A 17,087-nucleotide genomic window follows, 5' to 3' on the forward strand; every position below is an offset into this window, starting at 1 on the left:
GCTTAGGTGAGTCAGCACTTATCTGTGAAACCGTAAATGTATTGGCGGACAATAGAAGTTTACCTCACATTGCTATCAGGGTTGCCAGATGGGGCGAATGATTTCCAGCCCAAAAAATGCTCAAAACCCGCTGGGAAGCGCTAAATCCTGCTGAATTCTATTGAGTTTTATGGCCAAAAATTGGACGGGTTTTTCTGGTAAGTGCCATTTTTACCCGCAGACGGCCATCCTAAGCAGCCCAATTGGGCGGGAAACCGCCCAACCTGGCAACACTGATCACTATCACTTAAAACAAACATTTTGGTGGCAATGAAGAGATGGCACTTGTGTTGAGTACAGTTTTTAAAAAAATCATGCTTTACCGTACTTGTACAATGCAATCATATTAACCTAGTGTATCAATCGTGTTTTTCAGAAGCAGTATTGTGCTTAAATGTTTTGTGTGTTTCTTTGTTAATTTGTTTTTTTTCGTTTCGTGACGATTGATTGAAATTTCTTAATGTACAACTGTCGTATAATCATCCCTTTAACCTGAAATGTGCCTGCCCAAAGCCAGATTATTCACTTACAAGTTACCTTCGTACCTTTACATTAGTACCTTAGTACCCTAGGGATAGGCTTGCTGTGTGTCTTGAGCGTACAACCGTGTGCGAACAAATGCCCGTGCTGCAGAACTGTGAGAGCATTACGCACGAGGCTCAACTGCGAAGTTAGGAAGATCGCCCCCTAACAGTTGTGTCAATATTGCACTGTGCATCGGGGTGCTTTGCCTTCTAGTGAGCTAGCGTTGTGTAAAATTGGCACAAAATAGTCATGGCAACAGCTATGTGTACAAAATGTGCAAGCGCACGCATATCCTACAGCAAGAATATTCCCAGCCTTTAGCGCAGTGCTACGGCTAGCCTCAGATCTCTCTTCTCTCCGTGCCTTTAGAGGTTCGTTTCTCATACTAATACCAAAGTCTTTTTCCTCCATATTGGCCTATAATATGCTGACTTATACAAAGACAATGTTTGATATACTATTAGTAGTTAATATTTCAGACATAACCTGAAATTATTTCAGTTTCAATAGCAGGATCTTTTTAAAACATGGGTAGCTATCTTTCAAGGCAATGACAGACAACGCAATCATCTTCGCTTTTTTATGTTGATGCGTATAGCCTAACATTTGTATTTCATTTTTGCACAATTTTACTCAGCGAGTATATGGATACTTGCATATACATACAGACTTAAAAGTGTTGTCTTTTATTTAATAGCTAGCTGATTACACAAGATGGGATTTTAGTGGTACATCACATGCCCTATTGAAAGGCTTTATTTACCCTCAGCAACACCCTTGTTGTCATCTGTAGACATTTGGATTGGGTCACTGAAACATAGGATTATTAACAAGTATAATAACAACCAGATTTAAAGGGGCACAGTTTGCGTGGTGCCCATGGCATGCCTGTCTCAAAATCTACAGTAATGAAAAAAATGCTGTTTAACTAAGTTCACTGTGAGAATGTTTTTCAACAGAATGCCAGCAGTTGATACAAATGTGAATGTACCTGGCGTTATTAAAGCAAATTTTTCGTTTGAGAAGTTTTTCCTACGACACTCGTTCGGGTCGCTCTGTCAAAAGTTACATTTGGGGTTCTCCGACAGTGGACCATGAAAGTGGTCGCGAAAGTCATCGTTCACTTACTATTGACTCAAATAAGCATTGGCTGACTCGGGACAGTGATTAATTCAACTTTAAATCCTACATATTGCCCCTTTAACTTGTCTGACAAAATGGCTGACTGTCCCCCCTGACTGGCTTTACTCGATTTATCATCTAGACGGGATCAGATGAGATATGCCAGTAGAATTGCCTTACAAAGGCAAAGTGTAGTTACTACGCCAACTTTGAAACTGAGGAAAAACGCCTTCAAAGACTTGGCATTAGGCTAAATTGTGCAGTGGCAGCAAATTTGACATCGCAATACCTCTAAAACGGGACTCATTTAGACCGAAAGTCTGTTATTCCTAGATAAAGTCAGTCCAGGGACGTAGCAGCAAATTTTGGGCCCTATGTACAATCAGCTCCAATGGATCCTTCCAGCCAGATATCTTCATCAATCAGGCTGTGTGTGGGCCCCCTAGTATATACATGGGGCCCTGGTGACACAGATACATTTTACCCCCCTGAACAACACCCCTGCGTCAGGCAGCTATGAAGTCTTAAAAATACAAGAACTGAGCAAGACGTTTCCCATTTGGCAAACTCTGACTGAGGATAAATGGCATAACATGGTCTTACCTACGTACTGTCAACTAAAACAACACTAATAGTCATGTACAAAGCTGATGACGCTACCAAACATCATAGCAAACGTGGAAAATATTTCAGCGTTAATGCAACATTTGTCCACTGTGCAGCCATGTTGAATTGTTTTAATTTGTATGGGAACAGCCAAGACTAGATGGCATGCATTGGTGTCCCTGCCTTTTGAATGTGCACACCTACTGGGAAACCGAGGTTGGCCTGCAAATGGAACGTTCAAGGGATGCAAATTATCGATTAATTCATTAATCGTTAGTTGATTGCCTTATCGATCGACTTACGATTAATTGATAAGCAGCGTTTTTTTCCCCCGAAATCTCGGAAACGTTGGTCAGACAGGAATATTGTCATTTACACTTCGTTGACTGGGTTACTGTTAGCCTGTGAAATCCCATGCTGGGATGTGTTTCTCGAAAGCGTAGTTGTTAGCCAGTTAGCAACTTGTGAAGTTGCCAATGGGAAATTGCATTGCAAACAACAAAGTAGCTAACGTAGTTAGCAACTATGGCTTTGAGAAACAGACCCCTGCTTTGCACAATCGTTCCAATTTGAAAGGCAGCATGGATTCTAGCCCTCAGCGAGGGTACCAGATTTTAGGCTCCAATCAGAGAGCGGGGAGGGGTGGTAAGTAGGGATGCAAATTATCGATTAATTCATTAATCATTAGTTGTTAGCCTTATCGATCGACTTACGATTAATTGACAAGCGGCGTTTTCCCCCCGAAATCTCAATGTTTCTCAGAAAAAAAAACTACTAAATTTAAAAATTTGAATTAAAAATTGAGATAATATACCACATTTCAATTAATTCTATTTGTATTGTTTGCATCCCTAGTGGTTAGGTGATGACTGCAGTTTGTTTGAATAGATACAACTGACACGATTGCCTATGGGCTATACACTATATGTACTGTATATGCCAAAGGATACGTTCGTAACGCCCAATAAATGACAAAGGTGCAATCGTTATCCACACCTGTCCTACGAGAAATCAGAGAGAAGTCTCACTTGTGAAATCGTCTGGTGTTAACTAGGCAAGGTTAATCTAGCCATAAGACCACCAAAGGTAAAAGCCTAATAACTTACACATTGCCACAGATGTCCACAAAGAGAGTCGGTCAGGCAGGAATATTCTCATTTACACTTCACTAACAGGGTTAATCTAGCCATAATACCGCCGAAAGAAGGCTAGTATAGCCAAAGCTATGCTATACATGACCCCAAATGCAGCTCTGCCATCACTGTTCCTCAGTATAGTGTCTAAGAACCTGCAGAGGAGGAGAGGCATTCTGTCAGGAAGTTAGCTTTTGTGCATCTCATGGCCTACAAGGGTGTTGAAAAGGGATACATAGTTGTTATTTTTATTAATGGTTATATCATTTACCACACTGCGGGAAGGACACTTTTCGAATGAGCTAGAGATATCCTTGGGAGTTGTGTAATATCTCCCCCCAGAGGTTGGGTCATAAAATGCAGGGTCATGACTTAGCCACTGAAGTGATAGAGGATCATCAGAATCCGTGCTTGCTTTGCAATAGAGCCATTGTCTAGATTGGACATCATCTCTTCACATCATTTGCAGAAATGCATTGACCAAAATGACATGTTCGAATTAATGGTGTCAGCGGGAAGTCTTTTGAGTGTGCTTAATATTAGCTCAGGCCCATAGTGCAAACATTGACATCACAGATATTAAAGTTTTTTTAATATCTTTTCAAGTCTTTATCCCTCATCATATTAGCCTGGTCTTCACCAGAGGGCGTGTGTGTGTGTGTGTGTGTGTGTGTGTGTGTGTGTGTGTGTGTGTGTGTGTGTGTGTGTGTGTGTGTGTGTGTGTGTGTGTGTGTGTGTGTGTGTGTGTGTGTGTGTGTGAGTGTTGCCCTGGAGCTACACACACACCGTCTGGTACACTGCCGGAAACCTACTGGTCTCCAGCCAGAAAATAGACGGAGCATTTATTGCTTCAATATCAGCTTGCATTGAGGACAGATTGTAGACTATATTGACTCTTAAGATATTAACAAAAAACATTTTTGAAGGCATTTGTTGGCGCAGAATGATAAAGCCATTCGTCCTAAAGGCAAAGCCCCGGCAGTGTACCAGACGGAGTCTGTATAGGTCCGCTATGCTTCACCAGGGGGCTCTGGAGCTACACACACACACTCAGTGCGTTCCAATATGTGACCTTGCGTCCTCCACTTGTGCTTGTGGCTTCGCCCCGCCTTCTGGCCCCTCCTCCGTGGAGAAAACAATAAAGTTTCCCCGCTGTCAGCCTAGCCGAAACAAGTTTTGGGGGACTATTCTTCCTTCACCATCCAGTTTGCAAATGAGAAAATAACTTTACAATTGAGCTTTTGTGAGATATTGAAATATAATGCTGTTCAGTGATGTCATCATGACATATTACTTCCTGGTACGAGGCCACAAGCACAAGTGGAGGACGCAAGGTCGAAGATTGGAACGCACCCCATGTCTGGTGAGAACCAGGCTATCATCTAATGTCTTCATCCTCCTTTGCCCTGTTTTTTGTTTCTTGGAACTGGAATGTTTTCGTTTTGGCATATGAATGCACCATTCCTTTATAGAACACAGTTTTGATTTACTTTGAGTTAACTGTGGTTCACTCCCTAACGGTTATCCTCATGTTTTTTTTGTTCAATTTTGTTTTTTGAACTTGGCCATTTGTATACAGCGCAACCTCAGGAAAATGCAGAAGACTAATGTGGATGTAAAATTAATCCCTTAAAAACAGAGTTAACTTTATGTGCTCAGTGCTGTCTATACAGTCATTTTAATCTGTTGAGATAATATTTTACTAACACCGTGCTTTTAACAGTAGTGTGATGTTTATGCTGAATGGTCCTGAATTTGATTTGGATTCTTAATTTTTGTGTATTCCTTGGTCTGTCATTTGTTTGCATCCTTTGTAAAATGTTCAGTGTTTGTTTTTATCAGAGCATCATGATTTATACCATATTGTTACGCTTTTATTCCTCGGTTAACTCCCCATCATGTGAAATTTTGTAATGTGTTGTTTTTGATGTTGAGTGTGTACTATATTGGAAGGCTGGGGAGAAGAAAAATAAAGTTTTATAGATATTTTATCCACTGTCCAGCGGAGAGTTTTTGAATTCATAAAGTAGTAGTGAGTCATGAACGAGTAGTGGTTTCTTACATTTTTAGAGATATGACGTTCCATGGAGTATACAGTAAATATACAAAATAACTCTCTCCTATTCATACACAAATCACACATGAAAATAAATTGGGCTTTGGCGTTGTATTACAATTTTTCCTGGTTACACTTCATAATAATGGATGTAAAAAAAACATTATAAAGACTTAGTAATAATATACTAATGATAAACAAAACATTAATTTAACAAAATGTTTAGTTGTATCAATGCTTAATGAGATATCTACAAATATTATGTTCTAGATTTTACAAACCTTTTAACAGTAGTTCTATTCATTTACAAAAATTGTTTTAAATATTTGATAAATAACATTTCCCACTCAGGGCCGGATTATCCATAAGGGCCAGTGGCACAGTGCCCACGGGCACCAACCAATTACAGCCAGTTAGAGGGCACCACATGACACAAACGTTGCAAATGTTGTCCATTAAGGGGTCACCTGCGAGGTGTAGTTCCCGGGGGCACCAACAGTGTCTTAATACAGTCCTGTTCCCACTCATTTACAAACGTTTGTTAATGTTTTGTTCATCATTATTGATTTTTTTTACTAAGTCTATAATGCTTGTTAAGCATCCATTATTATGAAGTGTAACCTTTTTCCTTGATGGTGCTCCCCTCAGTCCTAGTCCCTGATTGCAACATGGCGGAGTGATAAACGGACATAAGAGGAGAGTAAATGGCCCTGCCCTGGCCTAACGGTAGGTACACACCCAAATGGACCAAGCAGGCAATGGCACCAGCCATATTTACTGTCATCACTTTCCAAAATAAAGGTTGTGACTGGATGTTCTGCTAAATGATGCAAAGCATCCTAAAACAGTACTAATGGCAACATAGACTGTGGACCATCCTACAACAAAAATTAGATTTCTTTAAAAAAAGAAAAGTGTGGTGTGGTGCAAGTGAATAATGATAATAATAGTAATAATAAACCGTTTTATATAGCACTGTTCATGGTGCTCAAAGCCGCTTTACAGGAAAACATTTCAAGTTAATCGCCGTTTCGGAATCTTGATGAAATACAGCAGGCAACACAACAATTAAATACATAGGAACACAGAACACACAAACACAAATAATGATCATAAATTAGCTACACATGGACAAAAAAAGCATACAGACAATGCTTACATTGCACTTTTCAGTCATCATAGAAGTTATTTGTCATGACCTCGCTCCTTGGCATCCTTCTTTGAGCTCTTGGCTCTTATCTCTCTCTCTCTCTCTCTCTCTCTGACCCCGTCTCTCTCTCTCTCTCTCTGACCCCGTCTCTCTCTCTCTCTCTCTCTGACCCCGTCTCTCTCTCTCTCTCTCTCTGACCCCGTCTCTCTCTCTCTCTCTCTCTCTCTCTCTCTCTCTCTCTCTCTCTCTCTCTCTGACCCCGTCTCTCTCTCTCTCTCTCTCTCTCTCTGACCCCGTCTCTCTGTCTGTCTCTCTCTCTCTCTCTCTCTCTCTCTCTGACCCCGTCTCTCTGTCTCTCTCTCTCTCTCTCTGACCCTGTGTGTCTGTCTGTCTGTCTCTCTCTCACTATCTTTCTTTGCCCGTCTCTCTCTCTCTCTCTCCCTCCCTCTCTCTCTCCGTCTGCCTTGCTCTCTCTGTCTGCCTGTCTTGTCTGCCTGTCTTGTCTCTCTCTCTGTCAGTCTGGTCTGTCTCTGTCTGTCTATCTGGTTGTCTCTGTCTACCTGATTCCCTCTACCTGTTAACTACCTTAATTACTTTCTATCATCTGCCACTCTACTCTCTGTTCTGTCTCTGCTCTGTCTGATTGTCCTCACCTGTCTCTACTTATTGTGTCTCGTTAACCTCCCAGCTGTATCCCATCTCCCTCGTGATTCCTCTGTGTATATCTAGTCCTGTCTTTGTGTCTGTCCTTGTCGGATCGTCTGCCTACCTGGCTCCTGTGTTCCTGTGTATCTCTGTGTCTCTGTCTCTCTGTTCCGGTTTGTCTGCGTTCCTGACCTCCTCCGTTATCCTGCACCTGATCCCGACCCATACCTGAACCCGAACCTGTTCTGCCTGACTTCCCGATCTTGACCTGGACCCGTCTGACATCCTCTGCTCTCCTGCCCCGGTAAACCTGATCTGCCTTCTGCCTTTTGACTACGCTTTCCGAAATTCCCCTGAATGGTACTTCTGTCTTTTAATTTGCCTGTTGTGTGTGTGTTCCCCCCCAGGACTTCTGGCACCTCCATCACCAGCTCCAAAGGACGCGTCTCTGCCACTGGGGGACACACACACAGGTCCCTGGGCACCTGGACTCCATCACTCTCAATTCCCCAAAAAACCTTAAAATAAAAGCACGAAACGTGACGCAACTGGGTCCTCATCTTTCCATCCATGACAGTACGATCCGACCAACATGGACCCAGCGCACGTCTCAACCAGCCAGACTCCCCAATCACCTACAGCCATGAAGTTCATCTTACTGCAACAACAACAGCAACTCCGAGAGAACCAACAACAACTTGACAAGCTCACGGAACTGCTTGCCCTCCGGAATGCTTCCACTCTGCCCGCCGGTCCAGCCCCGTCCACTCTGCCCGCCGGTCCAGCCCCGTCCACTCTGCCCGCCGGTCCAGCCCCGTCCACTCTGCCTGCCAGTCCAGCCCCGTCCACTCAACCCTGTTCATCTGTCCTTCCAACCCAGCAGCCTAACATAGCTACCTGCCTCCAACATGTCGAGGACTATTACATCCTGAGGAAGAAGTTGACTCCAGCCCTCAACTCTGTGATGAACACAAAGAGGCAGCTGGTGGCTGTGAGAATTCTCACCGACACCCTGCAGCAGAGGCCATGGCTCCTAGAGTTTGGCCTCACTGACGAAAGGGACAGCATGCAGCTTCATGAGAAGCAATTACAACTTCTGCTGGCAGTGGAAGAGAGAGCAGCCTTGGCCAACCCATCTCACCCAGACCCAGACCCTGATGCTGCTGAGACGCCAGCCCACAAGCCGGACGCAGCTGAAACTCTGACCCCCAAAGACACGCCAAGAGGTCTGTCCGGTAACCCCGAAGGCGTTGTTCCGTCCGGGACCCCCAAAGACGTCGTTCCGTCCGGGACCCCCAAAGGTGCTGTTCGGTCCGGGACCCCCGAAGGCGCCGTCCCGTCCCGGACCCCCGAAGGCGCCGTCCCGTCCCGGACCCCCGGAGACGCCGTCCCTTCCCGGACCCCCGAAGGCGCCGTCCCGTCCGGGACCCCCGAAGGCGCCGTCCCGTCCGGGACCCCCGAAGGCGCCGTCCCGTCCGGGACCCCCGAAGGCGTTGTTCCGTCCGGGACCCCCGAAGGCGCCGTCCCGTCCGGGAACCCCGAAGGCGTTGTTCCGTCCGGGACCCCCGAAGACGTCGTTCCGTCCGGGACCCCCAAAGGCGTTGTTCCGTCCGGGACCCCCGAAGACGTCGTTCCGTCCGGGACCCCCAAAGGTGCTGTTCGGTCCGGGACCCCCGAAGACGACCTTCCGCCCTGGACCCCCGAAGGGGCCGTTCCTTCCTGGACCTCCGAAGGCGTCGTTCCGTCTGGGACCCCCGAAGACGTCGTTCAGGCAGAGTTCCCTGAAGACGTTGCTCTGTCCGGGACCCCCGCTCTGGCCAAGACCCTCGATTCGGCCGAGACCCCTGGCCGCAATACCGTCCACCTGCCTGACCTCCCTGCAGCCAGACCCCCAATCCTGTCCGCAGCCGGACCCCCAATCCTGTCCGCAGCCGGACCCCCAATCCTCTCTGCAGCCGGACACCCAATCCTCTCTGCAGCCGGACACCCAATCCTCTCTGCAGCCAGACCCCCAATCCTGTCCGCCTGGCCTGATGCCGGCCCCCCTGATCTGCCTGACCCGCCTGATGCCGGGCCCCCTGATCTGCCTGACCCGCCTAATGGCGGCCCCCCTGATCTGCCTGACCTGCCTGACCCGCCTGATGCCGGCCCCCCTGATCTGCCTGACCCGCCTAATGGCGGCCCCCCTGATCTGCCTGACCCGCCTAATGGCGCCCCCCCTGACCTGCCTGACCCGCCTGTTGGCGGACCCCCTGATATGCTTGACTCGCCGGACGCCAGTCTCGCAACTGTCCACACCCCTGCGGCTGCAGTTGCCCTGGAGGTTAGGTCCGTGACTGGCGTAGCCCTCCAAGAAGATGGCCATCCTGCCGTGTCCACCTGTGGCTATGAAGTCGCCACCTCTGATGGACCTGTGGCCGCCCTTTTGCCTGCTGGCACTGCCTCCAGCCCCACTGGCTCAGCCCCTGACCTTGATGGCTCCGCCCCCAACCTGGATGACTCTGCTCCTGGTCCCGCTGGCTCCGCCCCTGGCCCGGATGGCTCCGCCCCTGGCCTGGATGGTTCCACCCCTGGTCCTGCTGGTTCCGCCCCTGGTCCTGCTGGCTCAGCCCCTGGTCCCTCTGGCTCTGGCCCTGGTAGTTCCGCCCCCGACCCGGATGGCTCCGCCTCTGGTGCTGATGGCTCCACCCTTGTCCTTGATGGCTCCGTCCCTGGTCCCGATGGCTCTGCCCCCTGTCCAGATGACCCTGGCAACTGCCCAGGTGGCTCCGCCCACAATCCCGCCTCTCCTGTTCCTGATCCCACCTCCCAGTGTGCTCCAGATCCTGCGTCTGCTGACCCTGCCTACCTGTCTTCGTCTGCCTGCCAGCCTGCCCTGCCTCCTGCATACCTACCTCCCCAATTATCTCCTGTTTCCACACCTTTCCCAAGTCCTGTATCCCAGCCTGTCCCACCTCTTGTGTCCCATGTGTTCAAGTCTGTTCCACCTCCTGTGCACAAACCTGATCTCACGTCTGACCATCATCCAGTGCTTTCTGGACCCCTGCTTGTTCCCGTGCCAGTCACCATCCCTGTAACTGTACCTCTCACTGTCCAAGTGTCAGTCCCTGTCTGCATCCAAGTACCTACCCCTGTGTCTGTCAGAGTCCCTGTCTTTGTTCCAGCCCATTCAGCAACCCTTTGTCCAGCACCTGTCTTCGTCAACGTCGTTGTGACTGTACCTGTCCCTGTCATCGTTCCAGTCATTGTTCCTGTGTCTGTCCCCGTTACTGTGCCTTTAAAAGTCCCTGTGTTTGTTCCTGTGAATGTACCCCGCACTGCTGTGTCAGCCTCTGGACCACCACCTGTGCCCTCTGCCTCTGCCTCTGCCCATCCCACGACCTATGCCACATCCTCAGCCCGTTCCTGTGCTTCGGCCTATTCCTCTGCCTCGGCACAGCCCTCTGCCTCTGCCCGTGCCTCTGCTTCTGCCGGACTCTCTGCTCCGCCCTATCCCTCCGCTGGTTCCCCCCTCCGCCCGCCCGGTTTGGTGGAGCCTCTTTTTGGGACTTCTGGGGCCGTCCCTTGAGGGGGGGGTTCTGTCATGAGCTCGCTCCTTGGCATCCTTCTTTGAGCTCTCTCTCTCTCTCTCTCTCTCTCTCTCTCTCTCTCTGACCCCGTCTCTCTCTCTCTCTCTCTGACCCCGTCTCTCTCTCTCTCTCTCTCTCTCTGACCCCGTCTCTCTCTCTCTCTCTCTCTGACCCCGTCTCTCTCTCTCTCTCTCTCTCTCTCTCTCTCTCTCTCTCTCTCTCTCTCTCTCTCTCTGACCCCGTCTCTCTGTCTCTCTCTCTCTCTCTCTGACCCCGTCTCTCTGTCTGTCTGTCTCTCTCTCTCTCTCTCTCTCTCTGACCCCGTCTCTCTGTCTCTCTCTCTCTCTCTCTGACCCCGTCTCTCTGTCTGTCTGTCTCTCTCTCTCTCTCTCTCTCTGACCCCGTCTCTCTCTCTCTCTCTCTCTCTCTCTCTCTGCCCTTCTGCCTTGCTCTCTCTGTCTGCCTGTCTTGTCTGCCTGTCTTGTCTCTCTCTCTGTCAGTCTGGTCTGTCTCTGTCTGTCTATCTGGTTGTCTCTGTCTACCTGATTCCCTCTACCTGTTAACTACCTTAATTACTTTCTATCATCTGCCACTCTACTCTCTGTTCTGTCTCTGCTCTGTCTGATTGTCCTCACCTGTCTCTACTTATTGTGTCTCGTTAACCTCCCAGCTGTATCCCATCTCCCTCGTGATTCCTCTGTGTATATCTAGTCCTGTCTTTGTGTCTGTCCTTGTCGGATCGTCTGCCTACCTGGCTCCTGTGTTCCTGTGTATCTCTGTGTCTCTGTCTCTCTGTTCCGGTTTGTCTGCGTTCCTGACCTCCTCCGTTATCCTGCACCTGATCCCGACCCATACCTGAACCCGAACCTGTTCTGCCTGACTTCCCGATCTTGACCTGGACCCGTCTGACATCCTCTGCTCTCCTGCCCCGGTAAACCTGATCTGCCTTCTGCCTTTTGACTACGCTTTCCGAAATTCCCCTGAATGGTACTTCTGTCTTTTAATTTGCCTGTTGTGTGTGTGTTCCCCCCCAGGACTTCTGGCACCTCCATCACCAGCTCCAAAGGACGCGTCTCTGCCACTGGGGGACACACACACAGGTCCCTGGGCACCTGGACTCCATCACTCTCAATTCCCCAAAAAACCTTAAAATAAAAGCACGAAACGTGACGCAACTGGGTCCTCATCTTTCCATCCGTGACATTATTAGGGAAATGCTGCTGACAAAGTTGTTCTCGTTATTCGAATATATACCAGTCAGTCACTACGTTTACATGACATTTTTAATTCAGAATTAAGAATTAAGAATTAAAATAGTTCAGTAGAGTTTACTTTGATCTTTCATTTAATTTCCGAATCGTGAGGTGTTTACATGACGTTTTAAATGTGGAATTAAGCTTTATTCAGAATTAAAGTGAGTTAATTCCAAATAAAATGTCTCATATAAACGTAGCAATTATGAAGTTAATTATCAACCCCCTTTAAGCTGGGGGCCCTAGGCATTTGCCTAGTGTGGTGGCCTAGTTGTGGAAGCCCTGTTTATCCTGTACACTATCAAAGCCAAATTGAGTCCAATTCAGTGCAGGGTAATGTGTATGTATATGGCATTAAGAAAAAGAGGATTTCAGGAATTGTTTGATATAACGATACCATGAATAAGTACATATTCCAATATGCAGTGTTTTCCATGTGCCATATAGTCTTTTTTTTACATAGTTTGGAGCGATACGAGCTCCACGAGCGATACAAGCAAGTAAGTCTTTCGGCCTCCATGAGGCTTTCCATTTTTGTGCAGAACTTTGTGCAGACAGTCTCTTTTTTTGCACTGCAGTTCAAACGTTGACTCTCTCCTCCTCTCCTTATTTTAAAGGGCTTTTTGCAACACAAGCGATGATGGGACTGTCGGAGAGTACAAGAGGACGAATGTGTTAGAGAGAGATGAGGCAGGGCTGGGAGGGACATGACCCTGGTCGGACTCGAACCTGGGACCCCATGGGCATGCAACAGGCCCACATGTGGGGGGGCTTAGCATGCTACGCCCTCTCTTCTCCGTGTTCAATCCCTGATGCAAACAAGGCTGAGTGCCAGAAGCGTGTAGAAGAAAAAGACATGGACAGAGAACAAGCAGGGTGCTCTGCCGGTACTGGGAGTAGTTGCAGCTGTAGTTGTTGGTGGCACAGGTGTGGTTGAGGTAACGGGGGGTACAAATTCAACAAATCCAGGCGGGTCACTATGGATGGTTTTGTTTATCCAGTCTTGATAGCTGGAGACTCTTGTGTAGACTCCTGGCCTCCCACGCCGGCCACAGCCGATCCCGAAGCTAACCACCCCAGACTGGATCCAGACCGAACCCTGCTTGGCCACCAGTGGACCTCCAGAGTCCTCCTGATTGGATAAGCAAGCACAAGTCATGAGGAGACACGATGGGCACGATGGTTATGACGCAGTGCTGCTTTTGCTGGCAAAGTGCACATGCCCACTGCTGCCTAGTAAAAGCAGCACTGCTTCATCACGATCATGCCTATTACTGCAAGCTTGACAAGGACAGGTGTACCGAATCATTTTCCAAAGATTTTGTTCATAGTTTTTACCAAGCACATGTCTTTCCCTCCTCCCAATTGTGAGTGGATAAGCAAGCACAAGTCATGAGAGATCACACCATGTTCCAAATTATTATGCAAATTTCATTTTTTACCTGGTTTTCCTGAACAGTGAATATAAACGACAGTCAATGACGTTATGATTGGAGGGTTCATTTGAAAACATTTGATTTGCACTCTAATGACTGATGAATTGAAAATGATCATGACTGTCATTTATTGATTATTTAGGGAAAACCGTTACATTTTGTATTTGCATTATAATTTGGAATGCAGTGTACTGCAAGCACAACAAGGACATGTGTACTGACTCATTTTCCAAAAGCTTTGTTCATAGTTTTTTTACCAGGCACGCGTCTTTCCCTCCCGCCAACAGTCCTGCACAGATCATGTCCGCCGTCACAGTTTGAGGAGCCAGGAGCCCACTGCATATGCCATTCTCCACCACAGGGATCTTCACCTCCTGTAGTGTGCCATTTAAAGCAACTAGTAGGAAATGGAGAAGGAAATTTCATTATATACGGTACGTTTATCTACACCACTGGTTCTCAACCTTTTTTGAATGCCCCAATGCCAAATGCCCCCTTGGCCTCATAATGAGGCTCCCGATGCCCCCTTGACTTTATCATAAGCCGGCCAACACTCCCTTTAGTATAAGAAAATAAAATAGACTTATGCACCTCCATCGCAACTGAGTGTCCCCCTCCCTCTTAGCTCCATCCTTCTCAACGCCCCCCGGGGCTCCCTAACGCCCCCTGGGGGGCTGTAGAGCCCTCGTTGAGAGACATCTATTCTAAACCTGTGTTAAACCAGGCCTAATCATCAATACTCTTATTTAGTGATGTTTTCAAGGACAATTTTTAAAACTTAATTGTTTAGTCTAATGCCACACTTGAGATTTTAGAGATGCCAATGCAAGGTCACCAGGAGGTCACTACTAGGCTCATGACCAGTTAGACCTGTCTGTAAGACAAGCCCTTATTGAGCCCAAGGAAACCATCATTATTCCATCAATATTTACACAACATACAGATAACACTTCGCCTATCCTCACATGCTCTTCCAGAAGTGGTTGATCTGAGGAATCTTCTCAGTTTGTTTAGCCCATATGATCAGAATGATATCTACAGTGTATCTACAGAAATGTAGAAAACACTACAATGTAGGCTACAATGTAATAGCATAGTGTCTCTCATAGTGTTTTAAAAGAAATCTGATGAGTGCTTCTTTATTCACTTTCTTTTGAGATTTGAGTTCCCTCATTGACAAAGTTAAGCACCCAGTGTAAAGTATAAGAAGACAAGGTGTTGAGCGCGCTTCCTGATCCTTCAACGCTTACAAACCCTCTCACCTCCTTCTTGGATGTATCCCCATCCTGTCACCCAGCTGTCAGTGCCATGGGGGAAGACACTGTCCTTGTCTGCCAGACAGACGGGTCTGATGCAGTCGGTGAAGTTGACGGGGCTGCTGAGTCTAAGCAGGGCTATGTCGTGATGGAAGCCTGTGCTGTTCCAGCCGGGATGGAGGACAATCGCAGCCAGGTCACGGCACTCTGGACGTGCACCGCTACACTCCTGCCCCAGCTTCACAGTCCAGAACGAGGCGTCATCGCTTAACATAATCATAGTAATAATAATGAAGACAAAGACCCGTAACAAATGTTACTATGTAGGGCATATCTCACAGTGCAAAATTAATCATTAATTAAGTTACATTTTAAGTTATATTAAGTAAAATGTAATTAAATTAAGTTAAATTTAAGTAATTTTTGTCATTGTAATTTTATAATTTTGCTGTCTTGGTCACCTGTTGAAACAGTGAGCAGCGGTCAGCAGCCACTCGTTGTTGATGAGGGATGCTCCACACACGTGGCCATACGGTCTCTGGAGGCTGACCTGCCAGGGCCAGCTACCTGGTGGGGCATCCTGCCCCCCAACTATCCTCCTGTTCGGCTTCAGAGGAGCAGTGCCACAGACTAGAGAAAGATAGAAGAGGGTTTTATATGGATAGACGTATCCCTGGCTGTATGTGATAAGTGTAGTGACTTGTGAAAGACTACTCTTCAGAAATGACATGAATCCCCATCACAATGTCTTCTCAGATCTAATTAGATCACCAATGAATAGGATTCAATATGTGACAAAAATGTTTCTCTACCATCAGCACAAACATCTTTTCGTAGTGTTTTCTTCTTAAGGTTACTGTCTGTTGGAAGGGGTTTACGAAGAAACATGCATCCTCTTTTGTGTCTACTTTGACAACAAATAATCTACTGCATAGTCCAGCCTTCCATCTGTTTCATCGCTTGGCCCTACAGGTGGAAACTTCACGCCCACCCCGGTATCAATTACCGGTATATCAACAAAATGTTCAGATAAAAAGAAGGACATTTAAACAAATTTCCAGTCTGCAATGACTTACCCTCCTCTGTCATTTGAGCAGCTAACCCTGTGTAAACAATGAAGAATCAACATCAGTCACACAGTGCAGACATGGATTATTATATCACCCCTTGGTTTAAAATGTAAAATGCCATTTGCCCCCATGAAAGTGTATGATTACAACACAATGGAGGACAAAACATCAGTCACACGGCCCAGGTATTATATATTGTATTCACGCATGGAATATTATATAACCAACCCCTTGAATTCACTGAGGAAAGACATTTGTCACTTCTTTTTTTGTTTGCTGTTGGTGTATACGGTACATGTAAAATGCCATTTGCCCCTATGAAATTGTATGAATACAACACACTTGTAGGTTAATCACAAGGGGAGCAAAAAAAACTGACTGAAATGTTTGCCCATTTGTTAAAAAGAGCCATGTTGTGCTCTTTTTCAAGTTAGTACAGTACAGTAACAGATTATAAAACAAAACATATTTATGACGTTCTTTACACAAAATCACTGTTGATTCAACAACATTTGGCCAGATTTATCCTATTATTTTTTTTACATTTAAGAATGACTAGATTGTCCCAAATCCCAAACAATATACAAAATGTGTTCAAAATGCGATGCTCATGGCCTCTTAAAATACTATTAATTATTTTTGTTATTATTAATATTGAATACTATGAATGGCTAAAAGACAGACTTTTTTATATTAAAAAAAATCCAAACACCTTACTCACCATTTCTGCATAAGAATGTGAAGATGAATATGGATTCTGCCACCCTCGCCATACTAACAGAAATCTGTGTCTATATGTCCTTTGTAGCCTGGTTTCACCAGACCACATTAATTACTTTGTTATTCAAAATGAATGGTCTGGCTTGTCTTTAAGTGTTATTTGGGTCCTGTGTGATTCTCTGCTGCTCGCCAAAGTCAGCTGTCATTAGTAGATGCATGACGTCTCCCGGAGACATGTGTACATGTCATCCTAGGTGTGTTTAGACCTAAATACAACTAGTTTCCTTGAAACCACGTAGACGCTGGCTAGTGTAGAGGAATCCCCTTGCCATGCAGACGACAAGAAAGGCAGCTTTGTGGCATCCGCTGTGAATCATACGGCTAAGGCGCTGACTGTTAAACCAGGATACTGACCAGAGGTCAAACTTTTTTTCTTTTTTTTTTACTTCAGACATGTAAAAGTTTTATCTTTTACCTGACATGTTTCGACAGTATATAGCTTCCGTA

At 46.4% G+C, this 17,087-nt stretch overlaps 1 protein-coding gene across 1 annotated transcript; it reads right to left on the minus strand.

Moving 5' to 3' along the window:
* Positions 1–12,900: 12,900 nt before the first annotated feature.
* Positions 12,901–17,062, minus strand: LOC134466944 (testisin-like). The gene is made up of 6 exons (XM_063220871.1): positions 17,056–17,062; positions 15,867–15,893; positions 15,252–15,420; positions 14,797–15,056; positions 13,792–13,931; positions 12,901–13,230 (listed from the first exon to the last, which is right to left on the minus strand). The coding sequence occupies exons 1-6, from the start codon at positions 17,060–17,062 to the stop codon at positions 12,901–12,903; spliced, it is 933 nt and encodes a 310-aa protein (XP_063076941.1).
* Between the last annotated feature and the right edge of the window lie 25 nt (positions 17,063–17,087).

This window comes from Engraulis encrasicolus, chromosome 17 (genome assembly GCF_034702125.1).
Source record: "Engraulis encrasicolus isolate BLACKSEA-1 chromosome 17, IST_EnEncr_1.0, whole genome shotgun sequence".
NCBI classification, from domain to species: Eukaryota; Metazoa; Chordata; class Actinopteri; order Clupeiformes; family Engraulidae; genus Engraulis; species Engraulis encrasicolus.